This window comes from Camarhynchus parvulus, chromosome 1A, assembly GCF_901933205.1.
Source record: "Camarhynchus parvulus chromosome 1A, STF_HiC, whole genome shotgun sequence".
In the NCBI taxonomy this organism is placed as follows: domain Eukaryota; kingdom Metazoa; phylum Chordata; class Aves; order Passeriformes; family Thraupidae; genus Camarhynchus; species Camarhynchus parvulus.
The window spans coordinates 50,315,478-50,341,153 of record NC_044586.1 but is presented as its reverse complement, the minus strand read 5'-3'; the positions used below and the strand labels follow the sequence as shown (position 1 = coordinate 50,341,153).

At 38.4% G+C, this 25,676-nt stretch overlaps 1 protein-coding gene across 2 annotated transcripts in view; it reads left to right on the top strand.

Moving 5' to 3' along the window:
* Nucleotides 1-25,676, top strand: part of GRM8 (glutamate metabotropic receptor 8) — a 314,702-nt gene that overhangs the window by 5,412 nt on the left and 283,614 nt on the right. For both annotated transcript variants that reach the window (XM_030959457.1, XM_030959458.1), the window contains exon 2: nucleotides 1,466-2,315. In XM_030959457.1, coding sequence (XP_030815317.1) covers nucleotides 1,806-2,315 — 510 coding nt within the window. In that variant the 5' untranslated portion in view covers nucleotides 1,466-1,805. The remainder of the gene's footprint in view (nucleotides 1-1,465; nucleotides 2,316-25,676) is intronic.

Below are 25,676 nucleotides of genomic sequence, written 5' to 3'. Positions count from 1 at the left end.
TCTCAGGTCTGCAAATAGCCATAATTTGAAGACTACTTCAACTTTTGTGAGTTTAGTGTTATAATGGAAGGAAATAATGTAACAAAATTAGTGTAAGAAGAGGATTATCAATTTAAAGCATTATCAAAGTGCATTTTGAGTTTTGTTACCACATGATATATAAAAGTTTTGTGGTTTTGTCTGTATTTGTCTTCCAGTGTGACCATATTTTTGGTAGTAACCAGTCAGATCACTAAGGAAAAAGTAAATATTTACAGATGAGCCTGATGCCTGGATTTTCTGTACAGGCAGTGATATAGACACTTGTTCAGTGTGATCAATTCCATAGTAAGTAAAACTTTTGTTAAAAAAAAGGATAAGATAAATTGTACCCTAGGATGTCCACTGCTCTCCATAGCCTGTAACAGTTGTATTGAGAGACTGGTTCAGATTCAATTGCCCACAGTGTGCCCATCTAGTACCAGGTAAAATTACTTCTCACTTTCTTCTCCTCAGAGGTTTAAAAATTTATTCAGGCATGTATAATTTTGTTAAGAATTGAAATAAATAAATGTCTTCACTTGAGAATTAAAGTGTGGGCAATTTGGAGATATTTATAACAGTCAGTCAGGTGTTTAGATATGTAGGCTGAAATCCTCATCTCGTTAAAATCAGTGGGATCCCTCCAAATGTCAGTGCAGGCACAACATTGTTCCTATTTAATGTGGTCCAAATGCAAGCAGGGAATAGAGAAAATAGACCCTGTTAATGTTAAGCCTCAGCTCAAGTCAAATGTTGAAAAAGGAACGTTGGATGTTTAGCTGGTTTCCTAACATAATATGTTGTGTTCTTTTTACTTGAGAAATCAGCTACCTTTTCATAAAAATAATTTAGTGTTAGACATTATCTTGAAGGAGAATTAGATACATAGTTAGGCCCCCCTCAAAGTGAATTCCATTGGAGAAATAATCAGTCTCACATCCAAATGAATTGAATGTGCTTGTACTGCATTGGGTGAAGGGTGTACTTAAATTCAGGCGCCCTGATTACTCCATTGTCATAAATGAGACCTCTCCAGGAGTGAGAGTGTAAGTGGTTATTGCACTTCTGTAGGCTGGAGCAGAATAATAAAGTTGAACAGAATCATGCAGCAAAACAGAAAATACAGTGTGTTATGGATCAGGTCTGTTTCTGGGTGCCATGCAACATGAAGGTAAATATGAATTACTGCTCAGAATCTGAACACCAAGCTAAGTTTAGTTCCCCTGATTCGGCTCTTGCTCTGCCGGCATCATCAATTTCCTGGCTTATAGTACAGTGCAGCCAGGTGTTCAAATTCACTGAAGGCCAAGATTTGCTAAGTTAAAGAACATTGAAAGTAAAACCTAGGTGATGTAACTGCTATTCAAAAGTAAGTACACTGTGACAGGTATAAAACTGCTGAAATAAATGGAATTTCTCACTGTTTTTTAATTTTTTTTTTCAGAAGTACCTCAGCTGTAGGGCAAAATACAAGGACATAAGCTACTGACCTCCTTTTAGCATCAGGACCAGACATACTACCCTACTCCTCACCATCAATTAAGAGCAATTGAAAAACCACCTCAGAAAAGCTGGTCAACCCGTTCCATCAGTGGACATCTTTTGTAAAACACATTTTATGTACTTCTGCTGAGATCTTTTTTTTGACCTACCCACCGCATGGTTCTATATTACTTATTGGGCACTGATGGTAGCCTCCAGAAAGTGCAGCTTCAAATGGTCAGCCTCATCCTTTAGCAAGAAGAAAACCTGGATACTGGATTGCAACAACGTCTTCAGAGAAAATGGTATACGAAGGCAAACGATTGGTTTCCTGCCATTGTTTCTTCCTGTTAACAGCCAAGTTCTACTGGATACTCACGCTGATGCAAAGGACTCACGGCCAGGAGTATGCCCACTCCATTCGCCTGGATGGGGACATCATCTTGGGAGGACTGTTCCCCGTTCATGCAAAAGGGGATAGAGGGGTGGCTTGTGGGGAGCTCAAGAAGGAGAAGGGGATCCACAGACTAGAGGCAATGCTGTATGCAGTTGATCAAATTAATAAAGACCCTGATCTTCTTGCCAATATCACCTTGGGTGTCCGTATCCTTGATACGTGTTCCAGGGACACTTATGCATTGGAGCAGTCCTTAACATTTGTGCAAGCATTGATAGAAAAAGATGGTTCAGACGTCAAGTGTGCAAACGGTGACCCACCTATTTTCACTAAGCCAGACAAGATATCAGGTGTGATAGGTGCTGCAGCAAGTTCTGTGTCCATTATGGTTGCAAATATTTTAAGACTCTTTAAGGTAAGTAATGTTTTCTTTGTTTTCTTTCTTTTTTTTTAAATTTCAAGAACAATGAAATAAGTGAAGTGGTTGTGTTGTCATACCTTCAGAAAAGAAAGGACACTTTTCACATTCAAAAATCTGAAATGGTTGGTTTGCCCTTTCAAAGCAGAGGGGGGAAAATACATAAAAGCAGTGTTTGCAGATCCTATTTTAAGGTACCCAGCACTTCTCTTAAAGTTCTGAGCAATCTGTGCACATTTTAACTCTTTAGGCATTTGTATCTTTACTTTTATACTACTCAAATTTGCTCCATGTTAAGCATTTATGCTCATCAAGACTGGGTTAGGATTAATTTCCCAAATTTCCAGGAGAATGAAAAATTAGATTTTAACACAAATAAATTTTTTGAGGACCAGATAATTTATTTACATAGAAAGATATGCCAGTAATAATCTAGTGCTGCTGATGTGCATGTCTAGCCAAATGAAATGTACTGTAAAGCCTTTGAATTTTCTTGAAATTTTACCTCCTCCGTATTTTCTGCAAAGTGATATTTTTTACAGACTTTGTTATCACCTTGTGAGAGATTATTTTGAGGCGACAGTTCTAGCGGCATTTGTTTCCAAATACTTTATGAAGCTCAGACATTCTAGGTAATGGAAAAGTAAACCTACCACCTGTAAATTTGCTAAATTAGATGGGAAGATGAGCACATTCTAATCAATCAGCTTGGATGGTAATGATCAGGCAGCAGATATTTAACTTTTAATCCTTTGTAATGGCAAGCAGATGATGGTAAGTTGAGCACTTTTTTCTACGTGCAGAACAATTGTAACTTATGTCTGAATCTCTTACTGTCCTACCACCCACTGTTCCTTTCATCCATTCAGAAATCTTGCCTTATTTCATACAACTTTACAATCGCCAAAACCCACTTAAAGACCATTTCTTTGACTTTGGTGCAGAAGATTCTGATAATGTTTAATATTGCTGTTACGTATTTTGAAAAGTGTTGCACTTGTTTCCTAATTGTTGTAACTGAGATTGATTTGTAGTAGAGAAAGATTGCCCTTTTTTAATGGTTTCTCAGCAAAGTGTATTTCAGTCATTTGAATGGAGATTTTAGTCCTTCCTTTTGGTTCTCCCTCAAAGGAAATAATGATGGATATACAGTTCAGTGGAGGAGCAAAGTGACTGCTGGGTTGTGGTCAGGTGTTCCTTTCAGTCTCAAAACTGATGCTCAGCTGCAGTTACTGCACAGGTTTGAGAGTAGAGGACTAGTTCTAGCCAAATGTTTTACTTGTGAAAATCAAGTACACAAAACAGAGCTAAGACTTAAAAAATGTTCTATATGGAGAACACCTCTGGAATTGTGCCTGGTGGGGAGGTTTATCTGTCCTGGGAATCATCAGCATGTTGCAGGATGTGTCTATTTTTCAGTTCACATCCTTTATTGAAGTTGTGTCATCCTATTAAATAATGCATATTTATGAAATAATGATAAATGGAATGGTCACTTTAATACCCATTGTAATGCAGGGCCATGTAGACTACAACTTAGACCCAGTTTTGAGTTGAATAGGGTTCTATAGACTGATTTAAGAAACTAAGCCTGGTAAGACATGCATTAACTGTGAATTAAGAGCAGCAAGAAGGAAAGAGGTCTATGAATTGTCTAAGATAGCAGCAATTTGTCTTCTGAAACCTTGACAGCTACCTCCTGATTTACATTATGCAATAAGATTGCAAATAACATTCTACTGCAGTCTTAATCAATAGAGGGTCATGTGATATCCCCTCTGGGGAAAGATCTTATTTACCCATTTAATTGATGTAACACAGCTGCTGGCGAAAGGAGGAGACATCTCTTTTAGTTTTAAATACGGATCCTGCACAAATATTCTTAATAATGTAAAAAAAAGATAAATTATACCCTTTAATGTCTGATGATGGACTAGCGTGTGAAATCTGTTTTTACACTTTCCTCTCAGAAGTGAATCTCTTCATAAGTAAAGGCTTCTGGATAAGGCGTCGGGTTCGAAGCACAGTAGAAACCACTCACAATGGTTATAGTCAAGAAGATTAGGAAATTAGGGGTCATTTTTCAGAAACTTAGATGTATAATCCGTTTTGGGTTGTATTCAGACCAAAGACATAGGCTGAAATTCTCAGCTGATGTATCCCCACGACTTTGAGGCTGAGGACCTGGACCTTGGCCTGTGCTCATAGAAGCTCCAGGCATGAAATTGTGTTTACTCTATCTTGGTATGTGTTGAGGTGGGACCCTCAGCTGGGGTAAATGTCTGTACTTGCGTTGAAGTCAGCAATCACCATCATGCAAATGCCTATTTCCATTTCATCCAGAATGAGTGTGATTCATCCATATTTCTGTTTAACAGAGCTATTTAGAAAGTTGAACCTGTAATTTGAAGTTCAGTATTGCTTTAATACCTGCTCTGAAGTTCCTAAATGTCAGGACTACATATTTTTGAGAACATTATTATCTGGCAAAATTTTAATTTGGAATGAAATTGTGAGAAGCATACTATATCTCTCAATGTGAATACACAAAGTCTAAGAAGTGCTACTCTCAGCAGCTTGAACTTTTATGCTGCTATTTTTCTTTTTCTTGCAATTTCTTTTTTTGCTATTTTTTTCTTTCTTTTATTGATTTTATGACAGAAAACATACAGGTCAATAGTTCTACCTGATGATCTGGTGGATAGCACAAACTGATAGCAAATGTATTCTTTTATCTAAGTGTTTCCATGAGAAGAGGAGAGGGAGGCCACCACATAAAATGACCCCTAATGGCCTTTCTCCTGATCAAATGGCTTGCCTTGAATTCATTTCTCTCCTTTTTTGTTCTGTGAGTTTTGAGGTGTCTTGCTGCTTAACAGGTGATTTTCCATTGGTCTTACCCTTAGTAGGGCCAAAACATTAAGGCATAAATTTGGACAGACTAAATTTCACCCACTGATGGTTGTAGACTTTCCAGAGGCACTTTACATACAGGAAACACTGGAGCATTGAATTGTGTGAAAGTGGACCTGTTATTTCTTGATTGTTTTAAGGTTGTTGGTTTTTCCATAATTTTAAGTTGTTTTTATCAGGAAACATCAGGAGTGGGCTGCTTCACAAAGAAAACAGAGACAAGGGATCTTAGATTGGTAGGATCTATTGAGGAGCTGGCTGTCTCAGTTAGGCAGCTCTCACTATCACAAAGGAAACCTTTCTATTGACTCAATCTGTCAAAATATTACTCTTACATCCTTCCTTATATTTGTTTCAAAGAAATTCTGTTTTCCTGTAGGGTGCTTAGGCATGACTAGATGGGAACTTTTATCTGTTTTGTGTGACACTTAGGAGTATCTGGGTTGTTTCCCAGGCCCCCCAAACTTGGCCTGGAGGAAACAAGAGACTGTGTAACTTAGCTCACTTCATGTGTTATGTTCCCTGTATTCAAAGCTTCTACTTGTTTAATGTCTGAATAACTTATGTCAATGGTTAAAATCTGCTGGAAAAAGAAAGGTGTTTGTTGATGCTTGTGTCCTCACATCCAAACCCACATACTATTTCTGAGCTCCTTGGTACACTCCATCTGTCACCTTCACACATCTTCTAGCCAGTGTCACACTAGGAGCAGCCTAGGGAAGATGGTTTGCATGCAAATTGAGATGGGTGGACAGTATGCTTGGTGAATTGTGATCTCAAGCTTTTGTGTATATATTTATGTACATGTGTATAAGGCCAAATATTCATCAACAGCTTTATTCCTTCCTTGACTTACTTTACCTTGCCTGGCCTTTCCTTGTCTCACCTTCTGTTTTCACCAGTTTCCCAAGGCTAAATTACTTATTTCCTCTGTTTGGCCAAATTTCCTTTTTGCTGCAGAGCTGTAATCCACTTTAATAGGTGCTGTCTGAAGGGACTAATATTCACTTCATGCACATTTGCCTTACGCATTTCATCCACGTTTACCTCTACAGAAGTACAAGTACAAATGACATTACGGAGTAACACTTTCAACTTTATGGCAACCATCCAAAATGCGAGGCAGAGTGTCTTTCAGTAAATCTAGAAGTGAATATATTAGTTCCTGTAGCATTTTGCTTATCCACTTTGGTTGTTTCATTGCCTCATTTTGGGTTTTAGTGTACATCTTTGCCTGGTAGCTGTACACAGCTACAAGGGCTATACTTGGATGATGCTATTTTTATGCTCAGTTCCAGGTCTTTTTATGTTTGGCTGTCATTTGGCACTTTTGCTGCCTTGTGTTCTAGACCTGCACAGAGCAGCAGACAACAGGCCTCCCAGAAATGAGGGCATTACCATAGTAGAGAGGCTTATCTCACTGAACTTCATAAATGCTGGGCTTTGAATTTAAATTGTGGCAGTGGAGTGCATCTCATGAAAAGGAATATGATGTAAATAAAATGTGATAACATTTTACCACCTAATTTCAGATACCACAAACATATTTTTGTGAGGCAACCCGAGGCATACACAGATTCTGGTCTAGACTCTATATCTACAGAAATATTTGCACCTCATGAGCATCACAGACTTCAAAGGCTCTAGGAAGACACAGGAGTCAGTCTATTCCATGTGTGACTGCAGGCCCTTTCCATAATGGAAAAGCTGTATTATATACTTTAAAGAGGTAAAGAAGAGGCTCAAGAATTTTACCCAACATATTGGCATTCATTAATAAGAAAATGTGCTGCACTGATTAAAATATATCCATTTTCTGTTCACTGTGTCCTGCTACATCTGTCAATATTTTCCACTGCATACCATTTGAAATATGTAATAGGATGAGTTTTTTTTTCCTGGTGGTTAAAACATATGTGGAAGATTTTTTGTGAAGTGTGAAGAAAAATTATTGTACGTAGGGAGAAGATGACTAAAACATTTTGAAATAGGTCTTAAGATGAACATATTTATTGTACTTTTGTTCTAGATAATAGTCACACTTTCTGAATAATTTTTAACTATAAAAGAAACCAATACATCTAATTTAATTTTACAATGCTTTTTTGTAGCTTAATACATGCATGTATCGGTTTAGTGCCTGAGCATCTTGTCTTGTTATTGGCTGAAAAATACCTTTATTGTAATTATATTTTTTTCATAATTGAACTTGTTTTACATAGAAGAAAAGTTCATCTCTCTTTATATTTCCATGGCAGTAGACGCTTGATTATGCAGAAAACCACTTTTAACTCAACCGCGATTCTCTATCATTACCAGGTTAAATGTGTGTGGTCAAGAGAGGCAAATACCAGGTCAACACCAAGATAAAATTATAGATACAAGAGATACTTTGCTAGCAACAATAATGAAACAGTTGCCAAATTTTTTAGTTGCAGCCAGGGGAAATAATAGGTTTTCAGATTCTGTGAAAACTGCTAGCACTGATTAGCATCAAATTTTATTTGTGCTAAGCTGCTTGAGGCAAGAGAGTACAGAACCAACTTGATGCATTCATTCATTATTTTTCAGTATATTAGTTTCTTAAATACTCCTCTAAAAGTTTAACAATTTTGGTTTCTCACATTCCTAGATGTAACTATAACCTGTGGTTAAAGCAAAAGGGTAATCTGCTTTCCTGTGTTGTTTTCATTTGTTTGTCATTGGTTTGCTACAAGGCTTGAGAAGCATCTTCTGACCTTTTTGTTCTTCTCTTTTGTCATTTTGATTTGCTCGTGTTTAAGCATTTCACAGGAACAATCAGAAGCTTGATTAACAGTGGTTAAATGTTTGAGATGTCTCCCCTGCTTTTGTAGGCATGTTGAGACTGTCTAAAATGTTGAGGGTTTTACATCATTCCATAAGCACAATACATGAGCACCTTACAAAGAGAGTGTAGCTGTTAAAGACCAACAATCTGATTTTCTTTCTACTTCCCTGGGGGCAGGGAATATATATCTATATATATCTACACATGTTTCTCTCATATGAAGGAAGCTGCATATGCAGAGAAAAGATTTCACCCTTTCCTGGCTGACACAGACAATCCACACCCATGTCACATACTCCTTTATTCCCCCAAATCATGGATCTGCATGCAAATTACCAGGAGGGGATGATTCCTGACCCATGATGACTTCTGAAGCCTGTCAGAAAATGGGGAGACTTGGCTGGTACAGGTCATGGCCGAGTTATGGACTGTCCTGACAGTCTGACAGTGGAGGCAGCTGAGCTGTTGCTGAGAGATGTGCTCTGGAATAATGTGATTTACCAGCACAGACATTGCTGCTGATCTCTCAGGACAGAGCTCTGCTGATACGTCACGCTGACGAGAAGCCAAGACACTGCAAGGACCATTGATGCTTTTCCAGTGCTTTACTCCAGCAATGTTAGTTTTATTAGCTACAATGAGAACCAAATTAAGATGATTTTTGCCCCCTGGTGTTTAATTGTTTCAGTACAGTAGCAGTTGGGCAATATGAATAGTTCTCCATTCTGACTGTCATCAGAAACCAGGCACTATTGTGTTACAGCCAAGTAGTAGATTTTGTGTGTGCTTATTCCATTCTCATTATTTCCCCTAAAGCATATTGTGCTTTTAGGATTAAACTGGTTTAGAGTGCTTCAATGTATATCCTTGTGCTTCCTAGCATTTATCAGAGAGAAGTAGTCATCAGAACAAAAGTCTTACTGGAGGACACAAATTCCACAGGAATGAATTAAATAGCCAAGAGCAAAACACTCCCCTGGGCTAGAATCTGTATGTACTCCCAGCAAGATATTATGTCCCCTATCTCTCTGACAGGACAACTAAGCATTTAAGTGAGGCCTTAAATTAGGAGGCTGTTGGCCCTTGGCTGTCTCTGTCCTCAATAGAAAGAATGAAATTCTTTCAGAAGGAGACTGGACCAGGTCTATGAGAGTGGATGCATATTTCTTGTTTACAGAAAGATTATGGGTTGATACATGCTGGTACTTGCATCAGATAGAAGCTCTTCTCACTGGAAGGCTTTGGAAACCTTTGATGGAATTGATAGGAGGTTTTATAAGATTTCAAACACTGCTAAGGGTGGTGCCAGTTTCTTAAATCCTTCCTCACTTTCCTTTGGAAAGAGTTTTACTCATGTCCTTTTCTCTTTTTTTTTCCAACACATTTATTTCTTTCTCTAGGTTAATTAAGAGCTACTTTTTGACTGGTATTGCCAGTATTTTTCAAATGTCTATTTAATTCCATAGTCCTCAAAGAAAATTTTTTTCAGCCACGCTGAATAAGACTCTGACTGAGTCTCAGTTTCTGCAGGTTGTGAGGATGAGTGTGTCAGCAGGAGGAAGAGCTGTAAATTAGGAAACTTATGAGAGGGATCTATCTATGGAGATAACAGGAAAAAAGGGAAATTCTTGTTGAAAGGTTGAACTCTAAAGGCACAAGGGTCTCTCTTTTTTTCCCTCCCTGTAGGATTTCTTGTCTGGCACTTCAGATAGATACTGGGCTCTAACTCTTCTCTGAAGTAGACTATTTCTGATAGCAATGCTGAGATATTCCATGGTATTGTGAGATCTCTCTTCCTATTGTATTTCTTTTACAGCTTGAGACTATAGGACACGAGCAAAAGTGATTTCTCTGAGCTGGAATAATTAATCTTTTAAGTTTTGGCTTAAGCTTAAGTTTTTTTCACTAAAGGTGCCTCCAGCATTTAGTTATGTAGTAATAGTATTTGTAGAGGCAGAATCTTTATTCCTTAGTCACTTGTGCATGTTGCACATAGCTGTTCTAGAAATTGGAAAGTAGCAAAACTATGATAGCCCATTTTGGGTATCATTCTATGAAAAGTGCCTAACAATTTCCATAAGATTTTTACTTTGAGAGTGGCTCTGTTACATTTAAAATGCCACTGCAATTGCCTTGCAGGCAGGGCACAATTTTTTTAAGGAACTCCATTCCTTTACAGGACCACTGATCCCCTAAAGTGATAGTTACTCTTATTCATATAAAATTTCTTTGTTTTTTGCTTGCAAAGTGCTGTGAAATATTAAGGTCTTAGAGAAAACTTATGACCACAGTTTTACTTAGGCAATTCATTGGAGCAGCTATTGATCCTACAATGGTTCTCTAGGCTTGATGCTTTGGAAGCAAAGCCCAGGAAAGGAACTGAAGAAAGGGCTGGTTTTCTTGCCATTCTGGTTTCTTGTCTGGGTACCCTGTGTATGCTTTGGTTTCATGAGTAGTGCTGAAACATAGAAAGTGTCCTAGAAGAGCTGGTTTGCTTCCTTCCTGAGTGTCCTGAGGGCTGCCATCTAGACAAGAACTTACCAGTCTAGAGGGTGTGTGGTATGAATGTAGGTGAGTTTGCAGGAGGTCTCCAGGCTGACCTGCCTATTTGGAGCATATGTAAATGGACTATTAAATAAAGTGGAGCATGGTGAAATTCAGCACTATATTAGCACTATTGGCCAATAATAGAAGGGAGAGAATATACAGCATATATATTTGTGCTTTTGTAAAGGATGTTTGCTGTTATTTTATTACTGTAAATTCATTGGCTGTGAACCACATAGTCCAAACAACATTTCAAGACAGTGCTGTGGGAGAAGAGAATATATCTCGGCAATCTGAGACAGGAACAAATTTATCATTAGGAGCAGCATAAAAAAACCTGGGGAATTCAGACTGTGCTCACTGCTATGGTGTCTGGGACCAAACCAAAACCACAGAAAGAGACAAATAGGCTGTCAGGGCTGATATCATACACTGAATAGAAAGTGCAAAGGCCTTGGAATCCCAAGACTATGGAAGTCTTGCTGCAGGGGCATGACTTGTTTTAGGATTCAAATTTCTGTCTTCTGTGTTGAGGAGATGAGACAAGTAGTGTACATAGTTATAGCATAGTAGTTTTTCTATGGCTGGCAGGATAGGACCTACTTGTTGAATTCTGTTTACTCAAAAGGGAAACAGTGTCTGATTTTTGTGTGACTTTTAGTCTTGCTTATGTGAGGAAGAATTCCTGAGAGAACAATGAATTCCAGAGAAGCCAGTAAATTATACCACTCTTAAACTGGATGTGTCCAGAGGAAAATAATGTCCTATGTCTATTAAAATATTCTGTCATCACTGTTAGTAGGCTTTATATTTGAGTAGGGTTTGTCCAGCAGGCACATAGAAAAGGTGAACGTGGGTCCTCTATTGCTTTATGTAATTTTCAGAAATAATCATATTTATGTACTATTGGTAGCATAAATAGATAGGAAAATAGATAGGAATATGTTCAATTAAAAGAGATTTTTCTTTTTTTGATATGGGACAATACTGATCTTGGGGGAGCTGGCAACTTAATCTCCACAGACATGCCTCTCCAAATAATAATTTTATAATATGGATAAACTACAAAGCTAAAACTCCAAATTCCACTCATAAAGAGGAGTTAGTAGAGCACAGCCATTTATAGCTAGAGCTAGGATATTGTTTCAGGAATTAAATTATGGGCTGATTATTAGAAAAAAAATATTGCCAAGAAGTACTCCCTTGCATGGTGTTTAAAGTTTAATCCAGTTGTGTTATGATGAGAAAAGTGCCAAACCTCCTACTTCCTAGCTTTCTGAAAATTAGGTTGGATAGAAGTATAAAAATATACATTTTTATACCAGTAGGAAAATGATCTAGGTAAAGTGGCTGGTGTTTTCCACTCCTAAATTTGATGGTTCTGCTTGCCATCTTTTGCACAACAAAGCACAGGATTTAAAAGTTACCAGCTGCTATATTTGCTTTCCAAAGTGTGAAGAAAACATGTATTGTCCTGAGGATTAAAGGGCTGATTCTCTTTGTGCTCAGTTCAGGCTGAACTGAAGTGTTTGTAATGAAAGTAAAAGCTATTAAAAAGCATGAAACATGAGAGAAAAATAACGTGTTTATGTCTTCTTTGTTGGATAGGATTTGATGATGCCCTTAGAAAGTTTTAAGTGTAAGCATTTGTCTTATTAACTAGCATTTCTTTTGTGCATGTTGCAAACACTTCCACTTGGAAATCCTAAGTGCAGTCAGAGCTGTTGTTTCAACCCACTGGGAACTGTTTTGCCAAATATCTTCTGAACAACAAAAACTCATCATCTGTGAACTAGTTTTCATCTTCAGTACTAACTAAACAGCATTTTGGAAACTGGATGTGTAGGATATTAGAGACTGCAAAGAAAAAACAATATTTCTGGTGCTAGTTTTGGTGACTGGAATAAAGACAGGAAGGTAGCTGTGCTGTATATGGGAGAATGGAAAGCTTGCAGTTGGAACAGATGCTGAGAGTGCCCTGTGACTCAAGGTATGATTTCCTGACATTCCTGCCAAGTTTCAAAGCTTAGGTGTTTTTTTTTCCTCTCCTTATTTCTATTTTTGGGCTGAATAGCAAAGAACTTGTGCTTTGGGAATGAAGATTCACCATTCTAGTTATATCTATTTTGTTGTGTGTTTGCATGCACGCCGAATAATTTTTCTGGCCCGCAGGAAAGAATGAGAGTAAAGATGTAAAAAGCTGATGAGAATGCAGGGTATTTTTGGTATGGATCACATAATCACTTGGCTCAATGGCAAGCTGCAAAGCTTTGTGTGAGTGTGACAGACTTCCCTTGCTGTGTGGTAGTGCTCGTTGAAGCCTTACGTCCTTTGTCTTGCTCCAGTACAGCTTCTCTCCGTGACCTTGGGCGGTGACACAGCAGCGAATCCTCAGCCTCAGGGAGGGCGCCTGAGTGCCCCAGGGCTCTGGGCACTGATGTCCAGGCTCCCTGCCCCTGCTTCCCTGGCTGGAGCACTTCTGGGGCTGGAGGGATTTGTGAACATAAAGATAAAGGCTCCTTGATAATCAGATATAAGAGTGAGGGGTGGGGGCATATAAATACTTCAGCTAGCTAGTCCTTAACAGGGGATTCCTTGTATCCTCTTACTCAGTTCTCTCCCCTGGGTTTTGCTATGAAAGCAGATTATCCAACTTGCAGTATGATTTAAATATGCAAGTCATCAGTCTCAGGAGCAAGTGGGGAAGCCTGCCTGACCTGTAATCAGAGGCTGTACATCTCCCTTAGGAAACCCTGGCAGTCAAAGAAACAGAGCTCCAGAGTTAGGAAAAGGTATTTGGATCATTGCCCAATAATATTAAAATTGTTAAAATTAATATCTGCAACCTATATTAGGGTGATTGGGAAAAAATGAATGTCTGCCATTTTTATGACAAGGCATGAAATGGTGTGGGATTAAAGAAAATTAAGGATAGGTGTGTGTGCAAATGTATGTTCTACTAAGCTGAGAGGACTTGTGTTCTTAAATGTTTGAGAAGAGAAACAATCAAAACAGTTTTGTAAAAGACTTGCCAGCTGAACATTATGCCAGTATGTTTCTTGGTGTCTCAGGAACCCTTTTTTCCCCTCCATTTTTCATGATGATTTCATTAGAAGTTTTTTTGCATATCTCTAAATTGAGTAAAAATCCCTAAGAATAGGCAACTTATGGCAGCTCTGTGGTGAATAACTGCCTCACCTATTTACCAGGAGCTAAGAGGAGATCCCACACCTTCTAGAAAAAGTGATTCCTAATTTAAAGTTACCTCCTTTTCAGTTGTTTTTAATCTACCCAAAGCATGAATACAGTATTGTGAGTAAGGCCTTGCAAATAAAGCTGAACTGAAAATAAACATTCATTTGATTCTGCACCAAAATGATCTTGTTTTAGTGAAACTTGCGGGCTTCTATTTTTAGGTTGTGTTTTCATTTCTTTTTTTTGTTTGTTTGTTTTCTTTCTATTTTGGAGATTTTATAATGCAAAATAAAAGTGATAGGTTTGAAATGTCAATCTTTGGTACTGTTCATTAAGTGCTGGTGCCCCTCTTACCCCACTGTTTACTCAAGACTTGAACAAGGTTCTTGGGCAAATTCTTTTGGATTCAGAGAAGGATATCAAATAAAATTGAGGAGATGGTATAGCTCAACTCCATGCCCCACAGACACAGACAAGAGTGCTTTATGGTAAAATTATGAGTTCTAGACACAGAGGGTGACAACTCTGCAGAAAAAAGGCTGCCTGGGCATGCTGTATACAATGAACTTCTACCCTGTGACTTTTCTTTTGCCAGAGCAGGTCTTTTTTCACCAGTTCTTCTGTGTGCAGGACTTTCCCTGGAGAGCTCTAATCTCAGAGCTGTTTGTTAAAACAGGTCTCTAATGGTGCATCTTCTTGAAAACTCTTGCCTGCTCCTCTACCTCTAGACAGCTGGATGCATGTGAAGGTTGCTGTTGCCAGATGCTGTCTACTCACTGATGATAAGCTTTCACAATGGGAAAATTTTACTTCATCCATGCTAAAATTCATTAAATGTTCATTAGAGTAATGATTTGATCTTAGCTATTCCCATTCCTCACTGAATACTGGACTATACAGAGAATTACTCTCAGGTGGGTCCAATGGAAGTTTAATTGTTTGTGAAAACATGAACAGCTTCAGCAGGAGAGACTTTCATGCCCAAACCCCCTATAACTCAATGGTTAGTTGTTCCCAGCTGAGTACTTAAACCACCAGGCTGTTAAGTACAATTCAGGCAGCTACTGCAGCCTCATTTTTCCTTTTGGAACATGTTCATTGAGAGGATAAAGTACAAAAAAAATATGACAGATACATGATGACAGAGACCAGAACCAAAGGAAAACCTTTTAAGAAGTCCTGATAAATGCCATGGGGAGACCTAAGAGTAAAGTACATTTGAATATGAAACATTCCTCTATATGCTTTAGCCAGGGATTGCCAAGATTTTTCTTAAAGACTAAGCTTGAAAGTCTTGGCCAGAGCAGTAACACAAAATTCATCTCACCCCCATCTTCAGCTACATAGTTCTCAAGGACAGACCCTTGGATTTGTCTGAATCACTGAATTGTCCCACAAGAGTCTGAAGTGAAGTGGACTTCTGCAAGTGCCTATGTATATTTGCTAGTCACAGATGAAGACACAGTGATTTTCAAAGACTGGGAGTTTCTAACCACCTCCTGCCACACGGCACTGACCGTCTCAGTTCTGAACTGTCTAAATGCCAGACAGCTCCCTCAGCACTTAGGGCTGATATCTCTGCAGTGCAAAACCCTTGCCATGACCTGTCCTATTTACTTACTCCCATAAAATGTAGATGGTTTTTGTTCTTGGCATATAGGCTTGTAATTACTTTTGATTTGTTTTACACGTAGGACTTTATAGATGGAGTGTAGAAATTTTTGTTTTGAGTAGAGAACATTGGAGGACACTCCCACAGCAGCTACTGACAGTGATATTTGTCATTCTTTCATTCTTCAGACTGTTGTGAATATTTTAGTTACAACAGTTATTTAGGCAGACTGATTCATAATAATAAATAATGTATTCAATTTCCCTGGCCCTATTTGCAGCAGTGCTCCAGATTCCTCCCTGTAATACACTACAGACAATTCAAATATTAAAACACATAGAAAATGAATCATAAAAATAATGCAAAATAGTCCAGTTATTTGTTTTATTTTTTCTATGATGAAAGCTTTTTTTTTCTGAATCTAACATACTAGTCTTTCTAAGCAGTGATGTGGCATTCCTTAACTGAAGGCTCAGGATGTGGAGAGGTCAGGAGGAGGCAAGGGTAGCAGCATACAGCCAATATTTCTGCAAGTCCTAATTGAATAATACAGCAGTAGAATTTATTTGGGACATTTTTCAGATCCACTGGCTGAAAAATAATGAAGTTATGGAGTTGGATGTCTATATGAATCTTCCTTATTTTATTAAAAGATTCTGTTCTAAACACTAATGGGGAAAAAAGTGAAAAAACATTATACACATACTTATTCCCACTTTGTAAGAGCTGAATTCTGCTCTATCTGCACCATGTCACATGCCAAGGAGAACAAAAAATGATGGCAGGAGTCTGAGCACTAAGCACAGGCAGTGTTCTGCAGTGCCAGCTGCCACCCCTGGGCACTGCACCAGGGCACCTGAGGAGATGAGAAATGCAATATCACTTGATTGAAGTTGCTATACATTTGGACAGCTAGAGCTGCCCTATGCCTCAAACCACCCAATGCACACACTGATATTAACATCAAATTTTACGGGCAATGTATCAAATATTTGCTTTGATTTACAAAAACCAGCCATGTGTGATCTTCCATGTGCTGGAGCAGCCTACCCTTAGCCAAAGAGTTAAAAATCACCCACCCTGCCTACAGTGGCAGTTTGTCCCCTGTGCCAGGAAAGCCCGCGGCAGCTGAGCTCTGGCTTTGCAGGATGCACATCTCAGTACCCTGGGCCAAGGGCTCTCTTGTGGGTATAGGCTCAGTCTCCTTCCACTGCAGTGGGAATGCCTGGAGCTGGTGTAAGGACATGGACACTGAAATTTAGTGCAAAATGGTATGTGACATGTCCTCTTCCTTTGGTTACTGCTGGAAAGCATTACAGGATGGTGTCAATTAAGAAGCCTTTATTGTTACCTTAGGAAAAAGTGAAAGGCATACTTAGGTCTTTTCATCACACGGGTCAGTGCAGCACTTTGGCATGGATGATGAGCATAGGAATGACTTAAAATTCTCTCTAACAAACCTTGATAGTAATACTGCAAAATGCAGCTACAGACCTGTCCTAGAAAATTTTAAGAGCATTTAATATATTCTTAAGCAAAGGATTATCAGGTAAACACCAGTAGAAAAGCAAAGTTAGTAAAATTCTGCTGCTAATATAACCAAAAGTAACATTACTTCTATGTATCCTTGATCATTTTACAGTGCTACATGTGGGGGTTTTTTTGAAAATGATTTAACTTGCTGCAAATGATGTCTGAACTGGCCATCTATCACTGCACAGTTTGTCTGCAGTGCTTAGGAATTTAACACACAGAATGACAAGTGTAATTACATGCTTGTGAAACATATGCTGTAATTTATGGATATTAAGCAAGTATAAACAAGAGATCAAATCCTAGTGTAAGCAGTCATCCAAGAAATCGTCTTGACATTTATTTCATTAAAATCTTTCTTTCAGTATGACAGTCAGAATACCTGAGTTGCACTCACAGCACATCTGCAGATACTTTCCAATTATTGCATGTTTGCAAAGCAAAGCATCAGATACATGCACTCAGCTAACATTTAATTTTCAGTTACATTTCACACATGTAGTTATGTAGGTGTTTATCATACTTATTATTATCCCTTATTATTATCATAGTCATCAATATTATTACTATTATTATTAATCTCCCACAGGTGATTAATATACAGGACTTAAATAGCAACAGCCCTTTTTTCACCTGTTTACACTCTGTGTTAATGTTCACTGCAATTTAAATTAGAAAACTGACTAAAAAGGCTCAAGCCCTAGAGAGCTGGTGGTTTGTTCACTTGAGATCCTGCTAGGAAGAGAAGCAGAAAAAGAGGAGTGAGACGTGCTGGGTGAGATGTCCCCAAAAGATTGGTGCAGTATAAGTTAGGCATACTCCCAGGTGTGAGCATGGGAGCAGGCTGGGCACTCAGACTCCCAGCTGGGGTCTTCCACACTCCCTGGCTTACTGCAGTGCTTAGAAGGCAGTGGGGTTGCTAATATTTTGTAGATTGTAAAATTGATTTTTATTTCCTGTTGTCAGGAAATGTCTTTATCTGCCTTATCCCTCCTGCTAAGTGGTGCTTTATTCCATGAGCACTGCCAGGGAACTAGAATAAGCCAATATTTTGAAAAGGAGGGAAAAAGAAGGCGAGTCTGGCAACCAGTCCCTGCCAGGGGCAAAATAACATAACTGATATAAACCAATATTAATGTATAATGAAGTATCTTGAATGCCAGCCCACATGGAGGGATGGAAAATAGGTCTTGCCAAATAAACTTGAATATCTTTTTAACAAGACTTTGAGTTGTAAAGATGACAGCATTGACTTCTGTAAATCTCAGAATCACATGTCATTCTGTGAGGTACCTTAAGCACACTTTATTTAATAAGACCATCATAATTATATATTTAATATTTTCAATTATATTTCTTTACATTGGTAGTTAATTAGGTAGCTTGGGGTTTATCTGGATAAGCTTATGCTCAGGGATGGGAAGGAAAGTCTGCAGGGAAAAGTCCTTCTCTGCTAGCTACTGCTGCTATTGCTCTTATGCCAATGCCTCTTTCTGTTAAGGAAATATTTTCTTGCCAGGTTATGAGTGCTCCTCTACAGCCACTCTGGGCTCTCCTTTCCTGATTATGAGCCAAAAACTGAAGGTTTGCTGCAGCCAGTTTTCCTTGAACCTTTTTTACATATCCAGCTTGTTTCTAAGGTTTTCAAGGGATATCTGTGAGACATAAACAGAGCATACTGGTGGGAGCTGAAATCTCTGTATTAGCCAGGTCTCTGATGGCCTTCGAGTGAGATGAGTGATTGGAAGGAAGAAGGAGAGAATATGTGAAAGGCAAGAAAATGAGACTGTCAGGGAGGAAACCTACAGAGAAAATTACAGCAAATATACCTGGTCTCTGTTGGTTGCAATCTTACATTCCTGTCATCAGCTTAGCAAGATGATAGCAGTTGTATCATTTGAATGTATTGTTTTCCTCTTAGTTCAGTCACCCAAGCTATTTCAAGGTACGCACACTGAGACAAAAGAAATATAATTTGTGGGTCAAGATTATTCATGTTATGTATCCTGCAATATAAAATTCTGTCTCTATAACTAAAAACACAAGTAATTTAGGAAATACTGACTTGATCCAGAAGTTGTTGCTAAAATTGTCCAATAGCAAGTCTTCTCAAAATCACGATAATTTATCATGAGATTAGGAGAACAGCTACTGCTTAGTTTGTGATTTAATCCTTATGATTGGTAGTACATGCAAAGTTGTAAAAGAGTAGCCTGCAAGAATATGTGAAAATTAGTCATAGAATCACAGAATATATCCTTGAAATTCAATGGATAGAAAGCAAAATTGTCAGGGCATGGTACTGTCAGGGCATTGCTATTGCAGCAGGAGGCTGAGGACAGAAGACACATCTGTTTCAGCCTGCAACCACCATGTGAGCAATACTAACTTACCACTGCAATGTTGTGGCCTGCAGGGTCCCAAGCCAGAGGACCATTTAAAAGATTAATTGGCTGGAAAGCATTCAGCACCTCAAATCTATCTCTGCTGCTTGACTTTCAGATAGACAAAGTCTCAAGCTTCTTCCCACTTGAAATGTCTTTTCGGGCTGGAAACAATGCACTTCCCCAAACAGAGAGAAACTATGCTTCTTTATAAATTATAATTGTTTGTTAGTCTTGAACAGATGTACTAGGTGTCAGGAAGTTATTTGATCTGAAATTTTCTACATTTATTCAATGTTTTCAAGAATACAGTTATTCCTGAGAAGGGTATTAGCGTCTCATTTAATTATCCATTTCACCTGGGAGGTTTCTGGTACATGCAGGGTGATGGGAAGATAGGAAACTGCAAAAATCACAGTCCCTCTGTGTTGTATTGTACTAAATAGTTTATTTAGTTGTTTTTTTGCACTGGGTGATGGGAAATTTGTACTGAGTATGGTATGTCATGTAAATTATTTCCCCTCTCCCATCACATGGTCTCTCCCTCATCCACCCCCCTGCTATACACCCTGGTGGTCTGTTCCCTGGTTACCCCTCCCCTCGCCCCACCCCAGTGGTATCCCATTGGCTGCGGTCCTCTTTCCCTGCCCGCCTCCTCGGGTATAAATCTCCCCACAGCACGTGCGTCATGCTCTCTTTTCTATTTGGCTGGTGGGCTCAATAGGTGGCCAAGCCAATGAACAGGACACTCGTCCCCACGTGGGGAGGAGCGCTTCTCGTCTTTAACTTTGTTCATGTAAGACCGTGTGGGTCAGGGTCTGAGCTATCTGGATTGGACCCATACAACAGCCCCGGGATACACCGATTCTTGCACCTCGGCAGCTTTCTTTTGTAAGGGAATGACTACTGTTAATGTGGCTGTCTTAGCACATTCCCTGTAAGATAATAATATCAGCCCTTTTCCAGTACCATGAACCTTATTGGAACAAACAAAATTTGCTTTGGGAATCCCTAGCTTTACAGGGCCTACTCATTATTCTTTAGCTGCTCTCCTAAAAGCTGTTGGGCTTTAAAGTACTTTGCATCACTCTGGAATTGGTTGCAGAGCAATCGGGCATGGTATAATTTGCCACCAGGCTCATTGCTTTTTTGGCTTTTGAGATCTTTCTCAGCTACACCTGTGGTATGCCTCAGAAATACTTTTAAGAAGTCCATGACATGAGTCCTGGATTAATCTGAATGTGCCACAGTTTGGGTCTCACTGCGATCAAGAGCATGACAGTGATCCGGTGATTGTGCTCAGAACATCGTCCTGTGTTTCAAAGGACTCAGAGGCACTGGTGTATGATGGGCTTTTAGATCTCATTTGTTCAGCTAAAACAATGTTTACCCTTCATGGTAATAAACATTGAGGCTATTAGGTAAAGAGGAGATTGGTCACAGACAAGCATTCCCGTGTGCTGGGGGACCTGCTTTTGCTCTTGTGCACATCTTGGCAGTCAAAAATTTCCAGGCCTGCTGTTTCAGACATGCAGTTCATTTTTTTTTTCCTTTTCAGTTCAAAAAAGTAAAGAATCTAGGAATTAAATTTGAAGAAAAAAATCAAATACATACTGGAGTATCCATTCAAGTTCACTCTTGCACTTTTTACGAAGAAAGCACAAACTACTGTTCTGTTTAACTTTTCTCATAAGCCAAGGAAACACATAAATCTTTATTATCTCTGTACCAACCTTTCCTATCTCTGATCTTCTGTATGGATTTTAATGTTTGCTTGCTTCATAGGACCCATTTGAATAGCTTGAGTAGCAGAACCTCGCATGTGATTTATTTTTTTAAGTTTTAAAAATGAACCAAACAAGTACTGTCTGTTAAGTTTGCTCATGGAAATTTATACATGAATGGAAAAGAGAAATTTCAATGTACGTGACTAATAAATTAGCAGTCTGTGGTCCAGAGAGAAATGGAAAATGGCAGCATTAAATCAATTTTATGTGATAACATAACAAAACAACAGATTGTTTGGGGTACTTGAGGTAACCACCTTTCTCTGATAATATATGATTTTCAGTAGCACTGAGCAACACATTCTTCATCAAGTTTATAGTGAAAATTTCTGACAGTGGCAGGTGAGGAATTAGTTTTGAGGATGATGTCCTCCTGGTAGCTCATGCTGAGAATGATATTATTTATATTAACTGGCAAAATAGCCTGGCAGCACACAGGCAATTACCTCAATTTTATGTTTAGTGCTCTTCTCATAAATCTGTGTAATGATGGCATCTCTGTTATGAGCTTACATTAACTTACTGGTTACAGTAATTCTATTGAAACAAGTAAATGTCCACTCTGTGATGAAGGTAGTACAATTATGGTATTCCAAATAAATAATGTCTTGAGCTATATATATAAGAAGAACAGATCAGGGCTTTATGAAAGGAAACATTAATTGCACAATTAGGTAGAGCTTTAGTAGTGATTTTCCTTGTGTGAATTTTGTTCTCTGTAAGGATTTTTTTTTCTCAAGAAGGCAAAGTGTTAATTGTTAATTTCTTTTTTTGGCTGCATCCTGTCCTCCAAAGTGGTGTTTAAAGTCATTAATGGAGGTGAAGCAAAATGCAGTATATGTCTCCTTGGTATTTCCAAAACCCATTTATTCCCCAGAATAGCTTAGTCTGAGATGATCTGTTGAGATGCAAAGGCAGAAGATGTGCTGATTATCTTGCATTTTTGTGAGGTATTTGTTACTGACCACTGCCAAAGAAAGACCTCTGGTTTGTCCCAATATGCTTCCATAAGAGGAACTGTAGATCTTTTGTGGGTGATTTGTGTTTGGTATGAAGCTGGAATTTATGAGAGTTGGTATCCAAAGTGTTAGACCAAGTAGTTACTAGAGCCACACTCCAAGTAAAATTTGTACTTTGTCAGTTAACATGTGTGTGCTTTTCTTACAATATATTGAAATAGTTCCTTGGGCATCATGGGAAATGGGTATCCTTGTATCCTTTCAAATATTCCCATATTAGTTAATAGAGAGGAAGCTTTAGCTTCAGCTGTCTTGGGGGAAAAGTTAAGTTCCAAAATATTTTCTTCTTCCATGAACATGAAAAATTTATCTTCATGTGCTGACCTTGGCTGTGCGCATTTAAAGCAGATCCATTTAAGTAAAATTAACTTATGAATTACCCAATGTGATAGAACACCTGACCTGCTAAGTACCTGCAAAAATTCATTCAGGTATTTTTTGTCCAGAGTGCTTTATTATCTGGTGGTGAGTGCTTCATTATCTGATAATAACTGCTTGGGCCGAGCTGTCAAAAGATTTAAACAGAAAGCATTAGAAAAATTCAGAAATCGTCAATTACAGGCATTTGACCTACAATTCAAATTTGGTCAGAGCCATTGCAAAACAAGGCAATGAAGTCAGATTTGCCACAGGCAGGGAGTGAGACTGACTACTTGAAGACTCTCTGCCTAGATTAAAAACAGTGGTGGTCATTTGCTTGTGAGTACTTCTGAACAGGTGGTTTCTGTGCTCTTGAGACAAATTTTTAAGTGTGGCATTTGAGCAATACTGCAGTTCATGGGTTACTATCAGTGGGAAAGGTTTGGAGTCGCACGCTGTTAATAAGCAAACCCGTTTTTTCCTTGCCTCAGGTACCTTTCTGTTTTCACTACTCAGTAACAGTCCTTTTAGGATGAACTTGTGGCTTGATGCTCTAAGGGCATTTGGTGTGGCTGGGAATGCTCTGTCATCAGCAGGGGTTATGCTAAAGGGGTTGGCAGCTCTGAAAGTAGTGTGGAAGCCTCAGGTAGTCAAACATGTGAAAGGAGTTTGAAAACTTTTGCTTTCATCTTCTCTCAGCCTTATAGTTCACATGATGGCTTTGGGAAAGGTACAAAGCAAAGATGCTGTCCTCTTTGAGGAATGGGTACTAATAGGGATTTTGGCTAGAACATGGGTCCTGGACTGAAATGAGCTGTTATTCCCTTTCTGGGTGGCAACTGGCAGATGAGTGAATATCACAGGACCCTGCTGAAGGATATGGTCTGTATTTTCTGGGTGACATAGCTTCAAACGTGGAAAGGGGTGAGAAAAGGTGAAAATGGTGACATCGGTGTAGCAGTAAAGAAGAGAGAACAAATTCAAATTCCCAGATCTTAGAAAACAGAGGATAATTTTTGGTTTCCTCCTGTGTAATAATAATAATAATAATGTTATGATGATGATGAAATTTAAATGGGAAAAGTGTCACTGTGTCAAATGACATAGCTTAGAAATTAAAGTTACTGCTGTCTTTGACATGAGTAAAATTTTTTTCCTTAAAGGGTACCCTTTTGAAAATAGATTTTATCTCTGCAAAAGTAGAAAAGCAGATTTAATATCCTACAGCATTCAGAGACACTGTGAGGTTATTACAGTAACTTGTTTATCATTTCATCGAGAAATGTTATTCACTGAACTGTCTGGGCCTCTTCTTGTCAAAGGAATTTGTCTCTGAAATAGAAGCACAATGGAACTCTGCAAGGTCTGCTTAATGCAATGTCTGGTTCTTCTCTGGTTTTAGTTCTGTTATACTTTTCTCCCTAATCAAATGAAAAAGTCTTCCTACCCTAGGAGATCCTTTCCCCTGAAAGATCACTTGATAACCTTACACTTACCATGTTAGTCAAATGACTGGTTTGCACCTGCATTACTGCATGCAGTTGGAAAAGTTGCTGCATTTTCCAATGTTGATCTGCCTGGTCTGCTGGTCTCTCAGATGAAGTTGTTTTTAAACATTTTTTTTGCTTTTTTTTTACAATCAAGTTTTCTGGGAAACACCAATACAAAGACAAAATAAAGGGAAAGGTAGATTGTAGGCAAGTATTCTTTGACTTAAGATATTGTACAAATAAGATAGGGGTAATAGTATGTGTTACTAAATTCCTGTAAGTCTCTGACATCTATTTTGGAGCTATATTAAATTGCATTAGCATCATTATTACCTTCACCCTTGCCAACATGTCTGTGATTGCTGCAGCACAAAAGCCCAGACTGGAGACAGACAGTACTAAGAAACAATAAGTAAAATGTGAAATAAAAAGAGAGTATTATCTGGAGTAGTGGTTGCCAAGCTGGAGAAGGGAATGCTTTTGAGCTGAGGATGGCATTGAAAGATAAGCAGGTGAGCCTCCACACATGAAAAGTAGAGCAAGAAATGTATTCCTTCCAAATAGCATAATTGCTTCCAATTTTCAAATCTGTGAGATCCTAAAAATGATCTGAAGTGGAAAAAGTAGAGAATTGGAAGGGGTAACTATGCAGTTTGACTCTCAGAAATGACTCAGAGTTATACAAGGTTTTCCAGAAGAAACTTAAGATAACTTGAAAAATAGATTAGAGATAAAGAGAGCTAAAAAATAAATAAGATACGTATAAAATTAAATGTGACCTAAAAAGACTCAGGGGATTGAAGTCCTTTCTTAGTATTGCCTTTAGCGAGAAATGGAAAGAAAAGGAAGGCTTGGCAATTAGAAGACATTTGCAATCATGTAACAACAGCTTCTGTTAAAAAAACAGATTTGGGAATACTTGGAAAATACAGAGACAAATCAATCATTACAGATGATGCTTAATCACTGAGACTCTCTAAATGTCTGACCACTTAAAAAGACCAGTAGCAACAGGGATGGCACCAGAGACTCAGGAAAAGGCATTGCCCAGTAAAAAGAAAGAGATGAGTGACAATAGCAACTACTATCCAGTAAGGGCAGCAAATAGATAAAGTGTGCTGTGTGATAAAGCTATAGAAAAGAACAGGGTGATTTCATTGTGCTCTTATGAAAGGATCACAACACAGAGGATAAGAGACAGCAGTTTATATCAAAATTTTTATGATCGTTCACCTATATTTTTCTTACTATGTGGACAAATTAGAACAACATTTCTAAGGTGAACAATGGAAATTATTGTGATCTGGAGAAATCATTGTTAGGAAAGATTTAAAGAGCTAAAGTAGTATGGCAGTTATACAGTGACTGAGAAGAAAAAGAAACAAAAAATTACTACTTGGAAAATTTAAACACTGAGATGAAAGAAGAACAGAGGTATGTCACCTTATAGGAGCTTATAAGGTCATAGAACATTACCATGAGTCTTTGTCCTGGCTGAGAAACAGATAAGGAAATTCCATAAATCTCAGCCATCCCTACTTTAAGTAGGTCAGATCTGTCAACATATAGTTCAGCTTAACTAGTAAATAATATCATAGACCTCTGGAAATCAGGATTAAGCATAAATCCTGATGGTGAATGAAACTGGATGATCTTGTTACTCATAAAATATGTACAAAATTGGTTTGGACTATTTTGTCTCTGTTTTT